Below are 18,718 nucleotides of genomic sequence, written 5' to 3' on the forward strand. Positions count from 1 at the left end.
AAACAACTGTGGCAGAGCTGGGCTTGGAAACTGGAGTAAGCATACTGAACACCTTTTAGGGTATACAGTAAGCCTGAAGAACACTTCCACTGGTCTGGAATCATTGTTTATTTAGCCTCATAAACCTGATAAGATAAGTGTCATGTTCATTAGGCACCAAATGGAAAAAACTGACTAAAACAGGGAGGGCCAACAAAGACTTGTCCAATTTGGTTTTCAGTTGCAAAACATTCAAAAACCCTTTCCATTGCATGGCCTAATCAATGTCCATGATTACTTAACTTACTTTGACATTGTTGGCCATAGACAGCCACTGTTCATCATGGAACAATATGCTTTGGTGTAAATGTTACACGTCTAGTCTGGTTAAACCAAGCTGAATGCTGCACTCAACATAAGTGAAGTGAAACCATGATGAGCGCAGGGTTCAGTCTGGATATTGTCCTCGACACATGACGGAAACAGTCACTTCCCTGGACCAGCCTTCCTTCGCTGTAATTAAGGCTATTGGGTTGAGGTTGGAGGAACCAAAAAAAGAGCAGGATTTTATTTGCAGAGACAGAAGCAAAACAAACAACTCTAGATGAGGAAAGTGGGGGAACTGAGCCAAATGCCCTGTGGTTTCATGAGATATGTATACCTCCCACTGGGGGTCTATTTAAGGGGGTGTACCATATTAGTGAGCCAAGTTTGAGGAGAAGCAGAAGAAAAATATAATGACAAACTGATTCTGACTGTCCTTCAAGATGAAATATGTACAGTGCCTTGCAAAAGTATTCAACCCCCTAGCATTTTTCCTATAATGTTGCATTACAACCTGTAATTGAAATGTATTTTTATTTGGATAACATGTCATTGACATACACAAAATAGTCCAAATTCGGTGAAGTGAATTGAAAAAAAATTGTTGGTTAAATTTGTATTTATTTTTTTTACGGAAAAGTGATTTGTGCATATGTATTCACCCCTTTGCTAGTAAGCCCCTAAATAAGATCTGGTGTAACCAATTACCTTCAGAAGTCACATCATTTGTTAAATAAAGTCCACCTGTGTTTAATCTAAGTGTCACATGATCTCAATATATACACCTGTTCTGAAAGTGATTTGTGCATATGTATTCACCCCTTTGCTAGTAAGCCAGTAAATAAGATCTGTTGTAACCAATTACCTTCAGAAGTCACATACTTTGTTAAATAAAGTCCACCTGTGTTTAATCTAAGTGTCACATGATCTCAATATATACACCTGTTCTGAAAGTGATTTGTGCATATGTATTCACCCCTTTGCTAGTAAGCCAGTAAATAAGATCTGTTGTAACCAATTACCTTCAGAAGTCACATACTTTGTTAAATAAAGTCCACCTGTGTGTAATCTAAGTGTCACATGATCTAAATATATACACCTGTTCTGAAAGGCCCCAGCGTCTGCAACACCCCGAAGCAAGGGGCACCACCAAGCAAGCGGCACCATGAAGACCAAGGAGCTCTCCAAACAGGTCATGGACGAAGTTATGGAGAAGTACAGATCAGGGTTGGGTTATAAAAAAATATCAGAAACATTGAACATCCCACAGAGCACCATTAAATCCATTATTATAACATGGAAAGAATAAGGCACCACAATAAACCTGCCAAGAGAGCGCCCACCAAAACTCACAGACCAGGCAATGAGGGCATTGATCAGAGAGGCAACAAAGAGACCAAAGATAACCCTGAAGGAGCTGCAAATCTCCACAGCGGAGATTGGAGTATCTGTCCATAGGAACACTTTAAGCCATAGACTCCACAGAGCTGGGCTTTACGGAAGAGTGGCCAGAAAAAAAGCCATTGCGTAAAGAAAAAAATAAGCAGGCATGTGGGAGACTCCCCAAACATATGGAAGAAGGTACTTTGGTCAGATGAGACTAAAATTGAGCTTTTTGGCCATCAAGGAAAATGCTATCTCTGGCGCAAACACAACACCTCTCATCACCCCGAGAATACTATCCCCACAGTGAAGCATGGTGGTGGCAGCATCATGCTGTGGGGATGTTTTTCATCGGCAGGGACTGGGAAACTGGTCAGAATTGAAGAAATGATGGATGCCGCTAAATACAGGGAAATTCTTGAGGGAAACCTGTTTCAGTCTTCCGGAGATTTGAGACTGGGATGGAGGTTTACCTTCCAGCAGGTCAATGACCCTAAGCATACTGTTAAAGCAACACTCGAGTGGTTTAAGGGGAAACATTTAAATGTCTTGGAATGGCCAAGTCAAAGCCCAGACCTCAATCCAATTGAGAATCTATGGTATGACTTAAAGAATGCTGTACATCAGCAGAACCCATCCAACTTGAAGGAGCTGGAGCAGTTCAGCCCTGAATAATGGGTAGAAATCCCAGTGGCTAGACGTGTCCACCTTATAGAGACATACCCCAAGAAACTTGCAGCTGTAATTGCTGCAAAAGGTGACTCTACAAAGTATTGACTTTGGAGGGGGGTGAATAGTTATGCACACACAAGTTTTCAGTTTTGTCTTATATCTTGTTTGTTTCACAATAAAAAATATTTTGCATCTTCAAAGTGGTAGGCATGTTGTGTGAATCAAATGATACAAACCCCTAAAAATTATATTTTAATTCCAGGTTGTAAGGAAACATAATAGGAAAAATGCCAAGGGGGGGTGAATACTTTTGCAAGCCACTGTACAATACCAGATAATGAACCCATATTTTTATTTATAAAAAAATAATAATTAAATATCACATTTACATAAGTATTCAGACACTTTATAAAGTACTTTGTTGAAGCAACTTTGGCAGCGATTACAAATTCAAGTCTTCTTGTGTTGATTGCTACAAGTTTGGCACACCTGTATTTGGGGAGATTCCCACATTCTTCTCTGCAGATCCTCTCAAGCTCTGTCAGGTTGGATGGGGAGCAATGCTGCACAGCTATTTTCAGGTCTCTCCAGAGATGTTAGATCGGGTTCCAGTCCGGCTCTGGCTGCTGTGCGCTTATGGTCATTGTCCTGTTGGGAGGTGAACCTTTGCCCCAGTCTGAGGTCCTGAATGCTCCGGAGCAGGTTTTCATCAAGGATCCCTCATCTTTCCCTCGATCCTGACTAGTCTCCCAGTCCCTGCTGCTGAAAAAAAATCCCCACAGCATGATGCTGCCACCACCATGCTTCACCGTAGGGATGGTGCCAGGTTTCCTCCAGATGTGACGCTTGGCATTCAGGCCAAAGAGTTCAATCTTGGTTTCATCAGACCAGAGAATCGTGTTTCTCATGGTCTGAGAGTCTTAAGGTGCCTTTTGGCAAACTCTAAGCGAGCTGTCATGTGCCTTTTACTGAGGAGTGTCTTCTGTCTGGCCAGTCTACCATAAAGGCCTGATTGATGGAGTGCTGCAGAGATGGTTGTCCTTCTGGCAGGTTCTCCCATCTCCACAGAGGAACTCTGGAGCTCTGTCAGAGTGACCATCGGGTTCTTGATCACCTCCATGACCAAGGCCCTTCTCCTCCGCTTGCTCAGTTTGGCCAGGCGGCCAGCTCTCGGAAGAGACTTGGTGGTTCCAAACCTCTTCCATTTGTGTTGTCATGTGTTGCTGCCATGCGTTGATGCCATGTTATGTTGTTGTCTTAGGTCTCTCTTTATAAAGTGTTGTGTTGTCTCTCTTCTCGTGATGTGTGTTTTGTCCTATATTTTTATTTAATTTATTTATATTTTTAATCCCAGCCACCGTACCAGTAGGAGGCCTTTTGGTAGGCCGTCACTGTAAATAAGAATTTGTTCTTAACTGACTTGCCTAGTTAAATAAAGTTTAAATAAAAATACAATTAAAACAATTATGATCAAGTCCACTGCGTTCTTGGGGACCTTCAGTGCTGCAGATATGTTTTGGTATCCTTCCCCAGATCTGTGCCTCGACACAATCCTGTCTCGGAGCTCTACGGACAATTCCTTCGACATCATGGCTTGGTTTTTGTGCGGACATACAGTACACTGTCAACTGTGTGACCTTATATAGACAGGTGTGTGCCTTTCCAATTCATGTCCAATCAATTGAATTTACCACAGGTGGACACCAATAAAGTTGTAGAAACATCTCAAGGATGATCAATGGAAACAGTATGCCCCTGAGCTCAATTTCGAGTCTCATAGCGAAGAGTCTGAATACTTATGTAAATAAGTTATTTCTGATTATTTTGATACATTTGTAAACATTTCAAAAAAACAGTTTTTGCTTTGTCTTTATGGGGTATTGTGTGTAAATTGATGATAACTTTTAAAAATGTCATCAATTTTAGAATAAGGCTGTAATGTAACAAAATGGGAAAAAATCAAGGGGTCTAAATACTTCCCGAAGACACTGTATATATATATACTACATAGCCATAAGTATGTGGACACCTGCTCATCGAACATCTCATTCCAAAATCAAGGACATTAATATGAAGTTGGTCCCCCTTTTGCTGCAAAAACAGCCTCCGCTCTTCTGGGAAGGCTTTCTACTAGATGTTGGAACATTGCTCCGGGGACTTGCTTCCATTCAGCCACAAGAGCATTAGTGAGGTCGGGCACAGATGTTGGGCGATTAGGCCTGGCTCAAAGTTGGCGTTTCAATTAATTCCAAATGTGTTCGATGGGGTTGAGGTCAGGGCTCTGTGCAGGCCAGTCAAGTTCTTCCCCACCGATCTCTTGATAAACCATTTCTGTATGGATCTCATTTTGTGCCCAGGGGCATTGTCAAGATGAAAAAGGAAAGGGCCTTCTCCAAACTGTACCTACAAAGTTTACATTTTACATTTTAGCCATTTAGCAGACACTCTTATCCAGAGCGACTTACAGTAGTGAGAACATACATTTTCAAAGTTGGAAGCAGAGAATCGTCTAGAATGTCATTGTATTCTGTAGTGTTAAGATTTCCCATCACTGGAACTAAGGGGCCTAGCCCGAACCATGAAAAACAGCCCCAGACCATTAATTCCTCCTCCACCAAACTTTACAGTTGGCACTTTGCATTCGGGCATGTAGTGTTCTCCTGGCATCCGCCAAACCCAGATTTGTCTATTGGTCTGCCAGATGGTGAAGTGTGAGAACGTGTTCCCACTGCTCCTGAGTCCAATAGCGGCAAGCTTTACACCACCCTAGTCTACGCTTGACAATGCTCATGGTGATCTTAGGCTTGTGTAAGGCTGCTCGGCCATGGAAACCCATTTCATGAAGCTCCCAACAAACAGTTCTTCTGCTAAAGTTGCTTCCAGAGTAGTAAGTGTTGCAACCGAGTATAAATGGAATGCATTTCCAACAGTCTTGAAGGAGTTCCCACATTTGCTGAGCACTTGCTGGCTGCTTTTCCTTTACTCTGCGGTCCAATTAATCCCAAAACATCTCAATTGGGATGAGGTCAGGTGATTGTGGAGGCCAGGTCATCTGATGCAGCACTCCATCACTCTCCTTCTTGGTCAAATAGACCTTACACAGCTTGAAGGTGTATTTTGGGTCTTTGTCCTGTTGAAAAATAAATGATAGACTCACAAAGCGCAAACCAGATGGGATGGCGTATCGCTGAAGAATGCTGTGGTAGCCATGCTGGTTAAGTGTGCATTTAATTCTAAATAAATCACTGACAGTGTCACCAGCAAAGCACCACCATACCATCACACCACCTACTCCATGCTTCACGGTGGGAACCACACATGCGGAGATCATCCGTTCATCTACTCTGCGTCTCACAAAGACACAGCTGTTAGAACCAAAAATCTCAAATTTGGATTCATCAGACCAAAGGACAGATTTCCACAGGTCGAATGTCCATTGCTAGTGTTTTTTGGCCCACGTAAGTCTCTTCTTCTTATTGGTGTCCTTTAGTAGTGGTTTCTTTGCAGCAAAATCGACCATGAAGGCTTGATTCACACAGTCTCCTCTGAACAGTTGATGTCGAGATGTATCTGTTACTTGAACTCTATGAAGCATTTATTTGGGCTGCAATCTGAGGTGCAGTTAACTCTAATGAATTTATCCTCTGCAGCAGAGGTAACTCTGGGTCTTCCTTTCCTGTGGCGGTCCTCATGAGAGCCAGTTTCATTTTAGCGCTTGATGGTTTTTGAAATTTTCCAGATTTACTGACCTTCATGTCTTTAAGTAATGATGAAATGCTGTTTCTCTTTGCTTACTTGAGCTGTTCTTACCAAGAGTGTGCAAAGCTGTCATCAAGGCAAAGGGTGTCTACTTTGAAGAATCTCAATATAAAATATATTTTGATTTGTTTAACACTTTTTGGTTACTACATTATTCCATATGTGTTTTTTCATAGTTTTGATATCATCACCAGTATTCTACAATGTATAAAATAGTAAAAATAAAGAAAAACCCTGGAATGAGTAGGTGTGTCCAAACGTTTGACTGGTACTGTATGTATATATATATATATATATATATATATATATATATATATATATATATATATATATATATATATATATATAATGTTTTTTAAGTAAAATGTTTTGGTATTTTTTATTAATTTATGTGTTCCACACAAAGAGCACAATGCACAAAAACCTGCTCCTGAGTCCTGCTACATGACTACAGATGAAAAAAAGTTCAGTAATAAAGCAGAAAAGTGTTTTCAGTCAATGTTATATTCACAGACATCAGCATCCATTAGTGTTCCATTAGTTAGCAGATACAATATACGCTTTAGCTGAAGCATCTGCCAAAGTAGCTGTTTTGGGGCCAAGTGATGTTGCCTACGGTAAGTGCTGCTTTCAAATTGCTTTGACACAAATTATGTCACCAATGTGCATGCCAAATCAATCGGTGCCTTATAGAACAGGCAACTGAAGCTATATGATTTCTGTCTGTGCTAAAGACACATTTCCATGGACTTGTAAGGCACATTTACAATAAAGTATTCTTATTCTTGCCTTAAAACTCAAGTGCAATAGAACTATAATATTTCCAGCATGGTCTTGAAGAGGAAGTAAGTCATTTTTACATGCTAGCAATTTGAAAGCAGCACTTACCGTAGGCAATAATACTTGGCCCCAAAACAGCTACTTTGGCAGATGCTTCAGCTAAAGCGTATATTGTATCTGCTAACTAATGGAACACTAATGGATGCTGATGTCTGTGAATATAACATTGATTGAAAACACTTTTCTGCTTTATTACTTTACTTTTTTTCATCTGTAGTCATGTAGCAGGACTCAAAAACAGGTTTTCATGCATTGTGTTTTTTTGTGTGGAACACATCAATTACTAAAAAATACTATTACTTAAAAAACAAATATATACATATATACATACATACATACATACACTACCATTCAAAGGTTTGGGGTCACTTACAAATGTCCTTGTTTTTGAAAGAAAAGCTAATTTTATGTCCATTAAAATAATATCAAATTGATCAGAAATACAGTGTAGACATTGTTACAGCCTGCATATTGTGTGCTATAGGGGGTAGTTAACCTGAGGTACAGGGCACATGCCAACTGTCCTTGCCTCTAGTTTTTACAGCATTGCTGCTTTCATGAATGGGGCCTATTAAAGCATTAGGGACAAACATACTGTATTTGCACATAATGTAAAGTATTTAGACTCAATGTGGTTAAAATAAATTGCATTCACCAACAGAGGCCAATCCACTATCCTCTCATTTGAGGGGGTGAATACCTTACCATAATAAACACTCCCAAAATCCATGTACAGTACACTTCTCCATATCACTCAGTGAAGAGCTGATGAGCCTTACCAGAATGTCCCCCTTCAGCAGTAGGCCAGGCTCAATAGTGATGCAGATGCTGGTGTGGCTGTCTCCCTGGACATTACTGTAAACACACACAGAGCAAAAAAAGGTTTTCTCTTGTTAACACAACATCACACCACATGATGCACATCATCATGGTACAATTTAAAGGCAATGCTACCAAATACTAATTGAATGTATGTAAACTTCTGGGAATGTGATGAAATAAATAAAAGCTGAAATAAATCATTCTCTCTACTATTATTCTGACATTTCACATTCTTGAAATAAAGTGGTGATCCTAACTGACCTAAGACAGGGAATTTGTACCAGGATTAAATGTCAGGAATTGTGAAAAACAGTTTAAATGTATTTGGCTAAGGTGTATGTAAACTTCTGACTTCAACTGTATGTCTCTTTTATTTGTAGGAATACTTGGGAAAATATTTCTTACATTTAAACACGCTTTGCTGAATTCCTGGTGATTTTACAATCTTTTTTTTTAACCAAAAACAAAAGTGTGCCTGTTGCTGTCCCCTGACCTACACACGCACGTATGCACACACCACAGGAGGTTGGTGGCACCTTAATTGGGGAGGACGGACTCGTGGTAATGGCGAAGAAAAATTAGTGGAATGGTATCAAATACATCAAAACACATGGTTTCCATGCATGACGTCCTCTCCTCAGCAGTCTCCACTGGCACACACACGCACCAGATATACAGTACATGGTTATACAATACATGGAGATATAAGCAAAACAACGTTTTATCTATACATAGACTAGGAAGGAAGGAAATGTAAAGTGGAGGGGACCATGTAAGGAGTGCCACCCGGAGTGCCCTCATTTGTCCTGCTATCTGTGGGCATGCTCTCCTGTATGCTCAAACATCTGCACAAAGCTGTATAATTCATAATTTCCTGCCCGGGCCTGGGTATCTGTAGGGGTCCTTCAGCAAGGCCCTGGGGTGTCCACATACATCCAAGTCTGCTTATTTCACTGGCTCCTCCAGTTACTAATAACACTACTACTGATCATAACACCAGGCTGGAACATCTGGGACTGGGGAACTAGAGACTGGGGCACTAGAGACAGGGGCACTTGAGACTGGGGCTGGGGAACTAGAGACTGGGGCTGGGGAACTAGAGACTGGGGCACTAGAGACTGGGTCTGGGGAACTAGAGACTGGGGCTGCGGAAATAGAGACTGGGGCACTAGAGACTGGGGCTGGGGCACTAGAGACTGGATCTGGGGAACTAGAGACTGGGTCTGCGGAACTAGAGACTGGGGCACTAGAGACTGGGGCTGGGGAACTAGAGACTGGGGCTGGGGAACTAGCGACTTGGGCTGCGGAACTAGAGACTGAAGCACTAGAGACTGGGGCTGGGGAACTAGAGACTGGGGCTGCGGAACTAGAGACTGGGGCACTAGAGACTGGGGCACTAGAGACTGGGGCTGGGGAACTAGAGACTGGGGCACTAGAGACAGGGGCACTTGAGACTGGGGCTGGGGAACTAGAGACTGGGGCTGGGGAACTAGAGACTGGGGCACTAGAGACTGGGTCTGGGGAACTAGAGACTGGGGCTGCGGAAATAGAGACTGGGGCACTAGAGACTGGGGCTGGGGCACTAGAGACTGGATCTGGGGAACTAGAGACTGGGTCTGCGGAACTAGAGACTGGGGCACTAGAGACTGGGGCTGGGGAACTAGAGACTGGGGCTGGGGAACTAGCGACTTGGGCTGCGGAACTAGAGACTGAAGCACTAGAGACTGGGGCTGGGGAACTAGAGACTGGGGCTGCGGAACTAGAGACTGGGGCACTAGAGACTGGGGCACTAGAGACTGGGGCTGGGGAACTAGAGACTGGGGCACTAGAGACTGGGGCTGGGGAACTAGAGACTGGAGCACTAGAGACTGGGGCTGGGGAACTAGAGACTGGGGCTGCGGAACTAGAGACTGGGGCACTAGAGACTGGGGCTGGGGAACTAGAGACTGGGGCTGCGGAACTAGAGACTGGGGCACTAGAGACTGGGGCACTAGAGACTGGGGCTGGGGAACTAGAGACTGGGACCGCGGAACTAGAGACTGGGGCACTAGAGTCTGGGGCCGGGGAACTAGAGACTGGGGCTGCGGAACTAGAGACTGGGGCACTAGAGACTGGGGCACTAGAGACTGGGGCTGGGGAACTAGAGACTGGAGCACTAGAGACTGGGGCTGGGGAACTAGAGACTGGGGCTGCGGAACTAGAGACTGGGGCACTAGAGACTGGGGCTGGGGAACTAGAGACTGGGGCTGCGGAACTAGAGACTGGGGCACTAGAGACTGGGGTACTAGAGGCTGGGGCTGGGGAACTAGAGGCTGGAGCACTAGAGCCTGGGGCTGGGGAACTAGAGACTGGGGCTGGGGAACTAGATACTGGGGCTGGGGAACTAGAGACTGGGGCACTAGAGACTGGGGCTGGGGAACTAGAGGCTGGAGCACTAGAGACTGGGGCTGGGGCACTAGAGACTGGGGCTGGGGAACTAGAGACTGGGGCTGGGGTACTACAGACTGGGGCACTAGAGACTGGGCTGGGGAACTAGAGACTGGGGCTGGGGAACTAGAGACTGGGGCACTAGAGACTGGGGCTGGGGAACTAGAGACTGGGGCACTAGAGACTGGGGCTGGGGAACTAGAGACTGGGGCTGGGGTACTAGAGACTGGGGCACTAGAGACTGGGGCTGGGGCACTAGAGACTGGGGCTGGGGAACTAGAGGCTGGGGCTGGGGAACTAGAGACTGGGGCACTTGAGACTGGGGCACTAGAGACTGGGGCTGGGGAACTAGAGAAAGGGGCTGGGGAACTAGAGACTGGGGCACTAGAGACTGGGGCACTGGCGACTGGGGCTGGGGAACTAGAGGCTGGGGCTGGGGTACTAGAGCCTGGGGCACTAGAGGCTGGGGCTGGGGAACTAGAGACTGGAGCACTAGAGACTGGGGCTGGGGAACTAGAGACTGGGGCACTAGAGACTGGGGCTGGGGAACTAGAGACTGGGGCACTAGAGACTGGGGCTGGGGAACTAGAGACTGGGGCTGCGGAACTAGAGACTGGGGCACTAGAGGCTGGGGCTGGGGAACTAGAGACTGGGGCTGGGGTACTAGAGACTGGGGCACTAGAGACTGGGGCTGGGGAACTAGAGACTGGGGCTGCGGAACTAGAGACTGGGGCACTAGAGACTGGGGCTGGGGAACTAGAGAGTGGAGCACTAGAGACTGGGGCTGGGAAACTAGAGACTGGGGCTGGGGAACTAGATACTGGGGCTGGGGAACTAGAGACTGGGGCACTAGAGACTGGGGCTGGGGAACTAGAGACTGGGGCACTAGAGACTGGGGCTGGGGAACTAGAGACTAGGGCTGCGGAACTAGAGACTGGGGCTGGGGCACTAGAGACTGGGGCTGGGGAACTAGAGACTGGGGCTGGGGTACTAGAGACTGGGGCACTAGAGACTGGGGCTGGGGAACTAGAGACTGGGGCTGGGGAACTAGAGACTGGGGCTGGGGTACTAGAGGCTGGGGCACTAGAGACTGGGGCTGGGGCACTAGAGACTGGGGCTGGGGAACTAGAGACTGGGGCACTTGAGCCTGGGGCACTAGAGACTGGGGCTGGGGAACTAGAGACTGGGGCTGGGGTACTAGAGACTGGGGCACTAGAGACTGGGGCTGGGGAACTAGAGACTGGAGCACTAGAGCCTGGGGCTGGGGAACTAGAGACTGGGGCTGGGGAACTAGATACTGGGGCTGGGGAATTAGAGACTGGGGCACTAGAGACTGGGGCTGGGGAACTAGAGACTGGGGCACTAGAGACTGGGGCTGGGGAACTAGAGACTGGGGCTGCGGAACTAGAGACTGGGGCACTAGAGACTGGGGCTGGGGAACTATAGACTGGGGCTGGGGAACTAGAGACTGGGGCTGGGGCACTAGAGACTGGGGCTGCGGAACTAGAGACTGGGGCACTAGAGACTGGGGCACTAGAGACTGGGGCTGGGGAACTAGAGACTGGAGCACTAGAGACTGGGGCTGGGGAACTAGAGACTGGGGCTGGGGAACTAGATACTGGGGCTGGGGAACTAGATACTGGGGCACTAGAGACTGGGGCTTGGGAACTAGAGACTGGGGCTGCGGAACTAGAGACTGGGGCACTAGAGACTGGGGCTGGGGAACTAGAGACTGGGGCTGGGGTACTACAGACTGGGGCACTAGAGACTGGGGCTGGGGCACTAGAGCCTGGGGCTGCGGAACTAGAGACTGGGGCACTAGAGACTGGGGCACTAGAGACTGGGGCTGGGGAACTAGAGACTGGAGCACTAGAGACTGGGGCTGGGGACCTAGAGACTGGGGCTGCGGAACTAGAGACTGGGGCACTAGAGACTGGGGCTGGGGAACTAGAGACTGGGGCTGGGGAACTAGAGGCTGGGGCTGGGGATCTAGAGACTGGGGCACTAGAGGCTGGGGCTGGAAAACTAGAGACTGGGGCACTAGAGCCTGGGGCTGGGGTACTAGAGACTGGGGCACTAGAGACTGGGGCAGGGGCACTAGAGACTGGGGCTGGGGAACTAGAGGCTGGGGCTGGGGAACTAGAGGCTGGGGCTGGGGTACTAGGGACTGGGGCTGGGGCACTAGAGACTGAGGCTGGGGCACTAAAGACTGGGGCACAAGAGACTGGGGCTAGGGAAGTAGAGACTGGGGCACAAGAGACTGGGGCTGGGGAAGTAGAGACTGGGGCACAAGAGGCTGAGGCAGGGGAAGTAGAGACTAGGGCTGGGGAACTAGAGGTTGGGGCACTAGAGACTGGGGCTGGGGAAGTAGAGACTGGGGCACAAGAGACTGGGGCTGGGGAAGTAGAGACTAGGGCTGGGGAACTAGAGGCTGGGGCACTAGAGCCTGGGGCTGGGGAAGTAGAGACTAGGGCTGGGGAACTAGAGGCTGGGGCTGGGGAACTAGAGACTGGGGCTGGGGAACTAGAGACTGGGGAACTAGAGGCTGGGGCTGGGGAACTAGAGACTGGGGCACTAGAGACTGGGGTTGGGGAACTAGAGACTGGGGCTGGGGAACTAGAGGCTGGGGCTGGGGAACTAGAGACTGGGGCTAGGGAAGTAGTGACTGGGGCACAAGAGACTGGGGCTGGGGAACTAGAGAGGCTAGCTAAACATAATAACGTGTGGCAAGCTTACAATGGATTTACTTGTGGGGGGTTGATTGTATGTGTGTGTGTGTGTGTGTGTGTGTGTGTGTGTGTGTGTGTGTGTGTGTGTGTGTGTGTGTGTGTGTGTGTGTGTGTGTGTGTGTGTGTGTGTGTGTGTGTGTGTGTGTGTGTGTGTGTGTGTGATATTATTATCATTGAGCCAGTGTAAGCCTGCAGACCCAGGCATCTGCCCAGCGCTGTGTGAGTGAGAAAACGGAGACTGAAGGTGTGTGTGTGTGTGTGTGTGTGTGTGTGTGTGTGTGTGGTGTGTGTGTGTGTGTGTGTGTGTGTCTGTGTACTTACTAGATCCCAGATGTGTAGACTGGCTGCATGGCTTGGTAGATCTTGAGGAAAGGGCGGCATCCTGAAAATCCATCACAGAACATTGAGTAAAAACAAGCAGGTGTGTGTGTGTGTGTGTGTGTGTGTGTGTGTGTGTGTGTGTGTGTGTGTGTGTGTGTCAACTTTCACCTCCTTTGGACTCAAAGTTGGGGATGCCATGCATGATGACGTGGTGAAGGAACAGGGGTTTGTTGTTGATCTTGATATGTCCTGAAAGAAGACCACTGAAGTACTGTACATACCTGAGAGAGAAAGAGAGAGAGACAGAGAGCAAGAGAGAGAGAATTCAGGATTTCAATGTTTTGTTAACAGAGGAATCAGCATGCCATTGGTGTACACTGGACAGTGTGTGCATGGAAACATGTCAAGTAGATAAATGGAGATTCTATCTCTAGGTATGACCTTTTCAAAGAAAACAGCAGACGCTTACATCATACTCATTCACTTATGACTTTCAGTCTACAGACGAATCTCGACAAATTAGGATGCAAAAAGGAGGAGGCCTCCGTTGCCCCTCTAAAAAAGACAACAAATTGAAAGAAAGAGTAGGAGAGTGGTTGAGACAACAAGCTGAACTTAAACCCACTAAGATTGGGGCGAAACTCATAAAGAGAAAATTAAACAGGAAATGGTAGTTGGGTCAAAGAGGTAGTAGAGGGGTCAGACAGGAAGTGGAGGGAAACTGACCTCCTCTGAGATGGCTGACCCACAGGAAGTACTTTGTCTTCATAGAACCTCTTCATGGCAAACCTGTCCAGGGCCTGATCAGCACTAAGCAAACAGAGACAAACATCTGGTCAGCACCCGTACCCTGCCTACCGCTCAGTCATATCTTCACACCTCTTCAAAGGACTCTATTTTGATCATGTTAAAAAAAGAGAATGTGACCCAAATACAACCAAGAGCAGATTGAGGGAAAAAAGCTGGTACTCTGAGAACATTGGACCTTTAAGTGAGCTCACAGTGTTGTGTTTATTTGTACTGTATGCCATTGATTGAATTAGGGCCTGCTTTGTGGAAGAAGTCCTGAACACTGGTGCACAGTTGGCACATGTTGGGTAGGGAGGGGGAATGTGATGATCAGCGGATAACATGAATCTTGTGACTTTTCATCATCTGTTGATTTGTTGACTGCCCTACTCTGCTCTACTTGACTCTTTCTCTCTCTCACTCTCCCCTCTCTCTCTCTCAGTACCCTCTCTCACCCTTCTCTCTCGCCTCTTTCTCTCTCACCTCTTTCTCTCACCCTTCTCTCTCGCACTATCTCTTTCCCCTCTTTCTCTCACCCTTCACTCTCTCACCCTCTCTTTCTCGGCACCCTCTCTCTCTCTCTTTCGCGGCACCCTCTCTCTCTCTCTCTCGCACCTTCTCTCTCTCGCACCCTCTCTCTCTCACACCCTCTCTCTCTCTTTCTCTAACCCTCTCACACCCTCTCTCTCGCACCCTCTCTCTCGCACTCTCTCTTGCACTCTCTCTTGCACCCTTTCTCTCTCCCTCTCTCTTTCTCGCACCCTCTCTTTCTTGCACCCTCTCTTTCTCGCACCCTCTCTCACACCCTCTCTCTCTCTTTCTTGCACCCTCTCTCTCTCTTTCTCGCACCCTCTCACACCCTCTCTCTCTCTCTCACACATTCTCTCTCTCTTGAACCCTCTCTCTCTCGCACCCTCTCTCACTCTCGCACCCTCTCCCGCACCCTCTCTCCCTCTCTCTCACTTCCTCTCTTTCTCTCGCACCCTCTCCCTCTCTCGCAACCTCTCCATCTCTCGCACCCTCTCTCTCTCGCACCCTCTCTCTCTCGCACCCTCTCTCTCTCTCTCTCTCTCACCCTCTCTCTCTCGTAACCTCTCTCTAGTAACCTCTCTCTCTCGTAACCTCTCTCTCGCACCCTCTATATTATCTCTCGCACCCACTATATCTCTTGCAACCTCTCTCTCGCTCGCATCCTCTCTCGCACTCTCTCCCTCTCTCGCACCCTCTCTCACACCCTCTCTCACCCTCTCTCTCTCGCACCCTCACCCTCTCCCACACCCTCTCTCTCTCGCACCCTCTCTCTCTCTTGCGCCCTCTCTCTCTCTCGCGCCCTCTCTCTCTCTAGCGCCCTCTCTCTCTCTCGCACCCTCTCTCTCTCTCTCGCACCCTCTCTCTCGCACCCTCTCTCTCTCGCACCTTCTCTCTCTCGCACCTTCCCCCTCTCGCACGCTATCTCTCTCTCTCTATATAATCTCTCTCGCACCTTCTCTCTCTCTCTCTCTCTCGCACCCTTTCTCTCTCGCACCCTCTCTCTCTCGCACCCTCTCTGTCTCTCTTGCACCCTTTCTCTTTCTCAAACTCTCTCACTCTCCCTCTTTCTTGCACCCTCCCTCTCTCTCGCCACCTCTCTCTCTCTCTCGCACCCTCTCTCTCTCCCGCACCCACTCTCTCTCGTACCTTCTCTCGCACCCTCTCTCTCTCGCACCCTCCCTCTCTGTCGCACCCTCTCTCTCTCACACACCTTCTCTCTCTCTCTCTCCCACCCTCTCTCTCTCGCACCCTCTCCTGCATCCTCTCTCTCGCACCCTCTCTCTCTCTCTCACACACCCTCTCTCTCTCTCTCCCACCCTCTCTCTCTCGCACCCTCTCCTGCATCCTCTCTCTCGCACCCTCTCTCTCTCTATCTCTCGAACCCTCTCGCTCACTCTCTCGCACCCTCTCTCTCTCCCGCACCCTCTGTCTCTTGCACCCTCTCTCTCAAAACTTCTCTCTCTCTCGCACCCTCTCGCTCGCACCCTCTCTCTCTCACACCCTCTCGCTCTCTCGCTCTCTTGCACCCTCTCCCTTCTCTTGCACTCTCTCTCTCTCACACCCTCTCTCGCATCCTCTCTCTCTCGCACCCTCTCTCTCGTAAGCTCTCTCTAGTGACCTCTCTCTCGTATCCTCTCTCTCGCAACCTCTATATCTCTCGCAACCTCTCTTTCTCTCGCACCCTCTCTCACACCCTCTCTCTTTTTCGCACCTTCTCTCTCTCTCGCACCCTCTCTCTCTCTCTCTCTCTCTCTCTCGCACTCTCTCTCGCTCGCACCCTCTCTCTCTCACACCCTCTCTCTCTCACACCCTCTCGCTCTCTCGCTCTCTTGCACCCTCTCCCTTCTCTTGCACTCTCTCTCTCTCACACCCTCTCTCGCATCCTCTCTCTCTCGCACCCTCTCTCTCGTAAGCTCTCTCTAGTGACCTCTCTCTCGTATCCTCTCTCTCGCACCCTCTATATCTCTCGCACCCACTATATCTCTCGCAACCTCTCTTTCTCTCGCACCCTCTCTCTTTTTCGCACCTTCTCTCTCTCTCGCACCCTCTCTCTCACCCTCTCTCTCTCTCTCTCTCTCTCTCTCTCGCACTCTCTCTCTGGCACTCTCTCTCGCATCCGCTCTCACACCCGCTCTCGCGCACGCTCTCGCACCCGCTCTCGCACCCTCTCTCTCTCGCACCCTCTATATCTCTCGCACCCTCTATACCTCTGGCACCCTCTATATCTCTCGCAACCTCTCTCTCTCTCATCTCTCGCAACCTCTCTCGCACCCTCTCTCTCTTGCACCCTCTCTCTCTCTCTCGCATCCTCTCGCACCCTCTCCCGCACCCTCTCTCTCTTGCACCCTCTCTCGCTCTCGAACCCTCTCTCTCTCTCGCACCCTCTCTCTCTATACTCTCGCACCCTCTATATATCCCTCTATATATTTCTCGCCCCCTCTCTCTCTCTCTCTCGCAACTTCTCCCGCATCCTCTCTCTCTCTCGTACCCTCTCTCTCTCGCACCCTCTCTCTCTCTCACACCCTCTCTCTCTTTACTCCCCCCATCTCTCTTGTGGATTGTGCCATTAAGTCTCATGGGCTATGTGTTCACCTGGCTGATATGTTGCTGTAATGCATGTATGCTGCCACCACCACTCCTGTTCGCCCTCGGTTCCCCTGCAGAAAGAACATCAAATAAGGATTAGCAATCAGGAAGTATTCCTTTGATATATTGGTCATTCAGAAGATACAGTTGAACTTGAAGTAAGTTATTTCTTTCATCACATTCCCAGTGGGACAGAAGTTTACATATACTCAATTGCCTTTAAATTGTTTAACTTGGGTCAAACGTTTCGGGTAGTTTCCCACAATAAGTTGGGGGAATTTTGGCCCATTCCTCCTGACAGAGCTGGTGTAACTGAGTCAGGTTTGTAGGCCTCTTTGTTTGCACACACTTTTTCAGTTCAGCCCACAAATTTTCAATAGGAATGAGGTCAGGGCTTTGTGATGGCCACTCCAATACCTTGACTTTATGTATGCTTGCAGTCATTGTCCACTTGGAAGACCCATTTGCTACCAAGCTTTATTTAACTTCCTGACTGATGTCTTGAGATATTGCTTCAATATAGCCACATCATTTCCCTTCCTCATGATGCCATCTATTTTGTGAAGTGCACCAGTCCCTCCTGCAGCAAAGCGCCCCCACAAAATGACGCTGCCACCCCGTGCTTCACGGATGGGATGGGGTTCTTCGGCTTGCAAGCCTCCCCCTTTTCCCTCCAAACATAACGATGGTCATTGTGGCCAAACAGTTCTATTTTTGTTTCATCAGACTAGAGGACATTTCTCCAAAAAGTATGATCTTTGTCCCCATGTGCAGTTGCAAACCGTAGTCTGTCTTTTCTATGGCGGTTTTGGAGCAGTGGCTTCTTCCTTGCTGAGCGGCCTTTCAGGTTATGTCGATATAGGACTCGTTTTACTGTGGATATAGATACTTTTGTACCTGTTTCCTCCAGCATCTTCACAAGGTCCTTTGCTTTTTTCTTTTTTTTTGCTGTTGTTCTGGGAGTGATTTGCACTTTTCGCACCAAAGTACGTTCATCTCTAGGACACTGAACACGTCTCCATCCTGAGCGGTATGATGGCTGTGTGGTCCCATGGTGGTTATACTTGCGTACTATTGTTTGTACAGATGAACGTGGTACCTTCAGGCATTTGGAAATTGCTCCCAAGGATGGACCAGACTTGTGGAGGTCTACAATGTTTTTCTGTCGTCTTGGCTGATTTCTTTTGATTTTCCCATGATGTCAAGCAAAGAGGCACTGAGTTTGGAGGTAGGTCTTGAAATACATCCACAGGTACACCTCCAACTGACTCAAATGATGTCAATTAGCCTATCAGAAGCTTCTAAAACCATGACTTAATTTTCTGGAATTTTCCAAGCTGTTTAAAAGCACAGTCAATTTAATGTATGTACACTTCTGAACCATTGGAATTGTGATACAGTGAATAATAAGTGAAATAATCTGTCTGTAAACAATTGATGAAAAAATTACTGTGTCATGCACAAAGTAGATGTCCTAACCGACTTGTCAAAACTATAGTTTGTTTACAAGAAAATTGTGGAATGGTTGAAAAACTAGTTTTAATGACTAAGTGTAT

General features: G+C 47.8%; 1 protein-coding gene across 8 annotated transcripts in view; it reads right to left on the reverse strand.

Annotated features, from left to right (window-relative positions):
* The window catches only part of tns1b (tensin 1b), a 302,397-nt gene that overhangs the window by 62,583 nt on the left and 221,096 nt on the right, over positions 1-18,718 (reverse strand). For all 8 annotated transcript variants that reach the window (XM_029703058.1, XM_029703057.1, XM_029703059.1 and 5 more), the window contains 5 exons: positions 17,169-17,233; positions 13,983-14,066; positions 13,425-13,537; positions 13,257-13,317; positions 7,737-7,812 (listed from right to left, as the gene is read on the reverse strand). In XM_029703058.1, coding sequence (XP_029558918.1) covers positions 7,737-7,812; positions 13,257-13,317; positions 13,425-13,537; positions 13,983-14,066; positions 17,169-17,233 — 399 coding nt within the window. The remainder of the gene's footprint in view (positions 1-7,736; positions 7,813-13,256; positions 13,318-13,424; positions 13,538-13,982; positions 14,067-17,168; positions 17,234-18,718) is intronic.

Source organism: Salmo trutta, chromosome 20 (genome assembly GCF_901001165.1).
Source record: "Salmo trutta chromosome 20, fSalTru1.1, whole genome shotgun sequence".
In the NCBI taxonomy this organism is placed as follows: Eukaryota; Metazoa; Chordata; class Actinopteri; order Salmoniformes; family Salmonidae; genus Salmo; species Salmo trutta.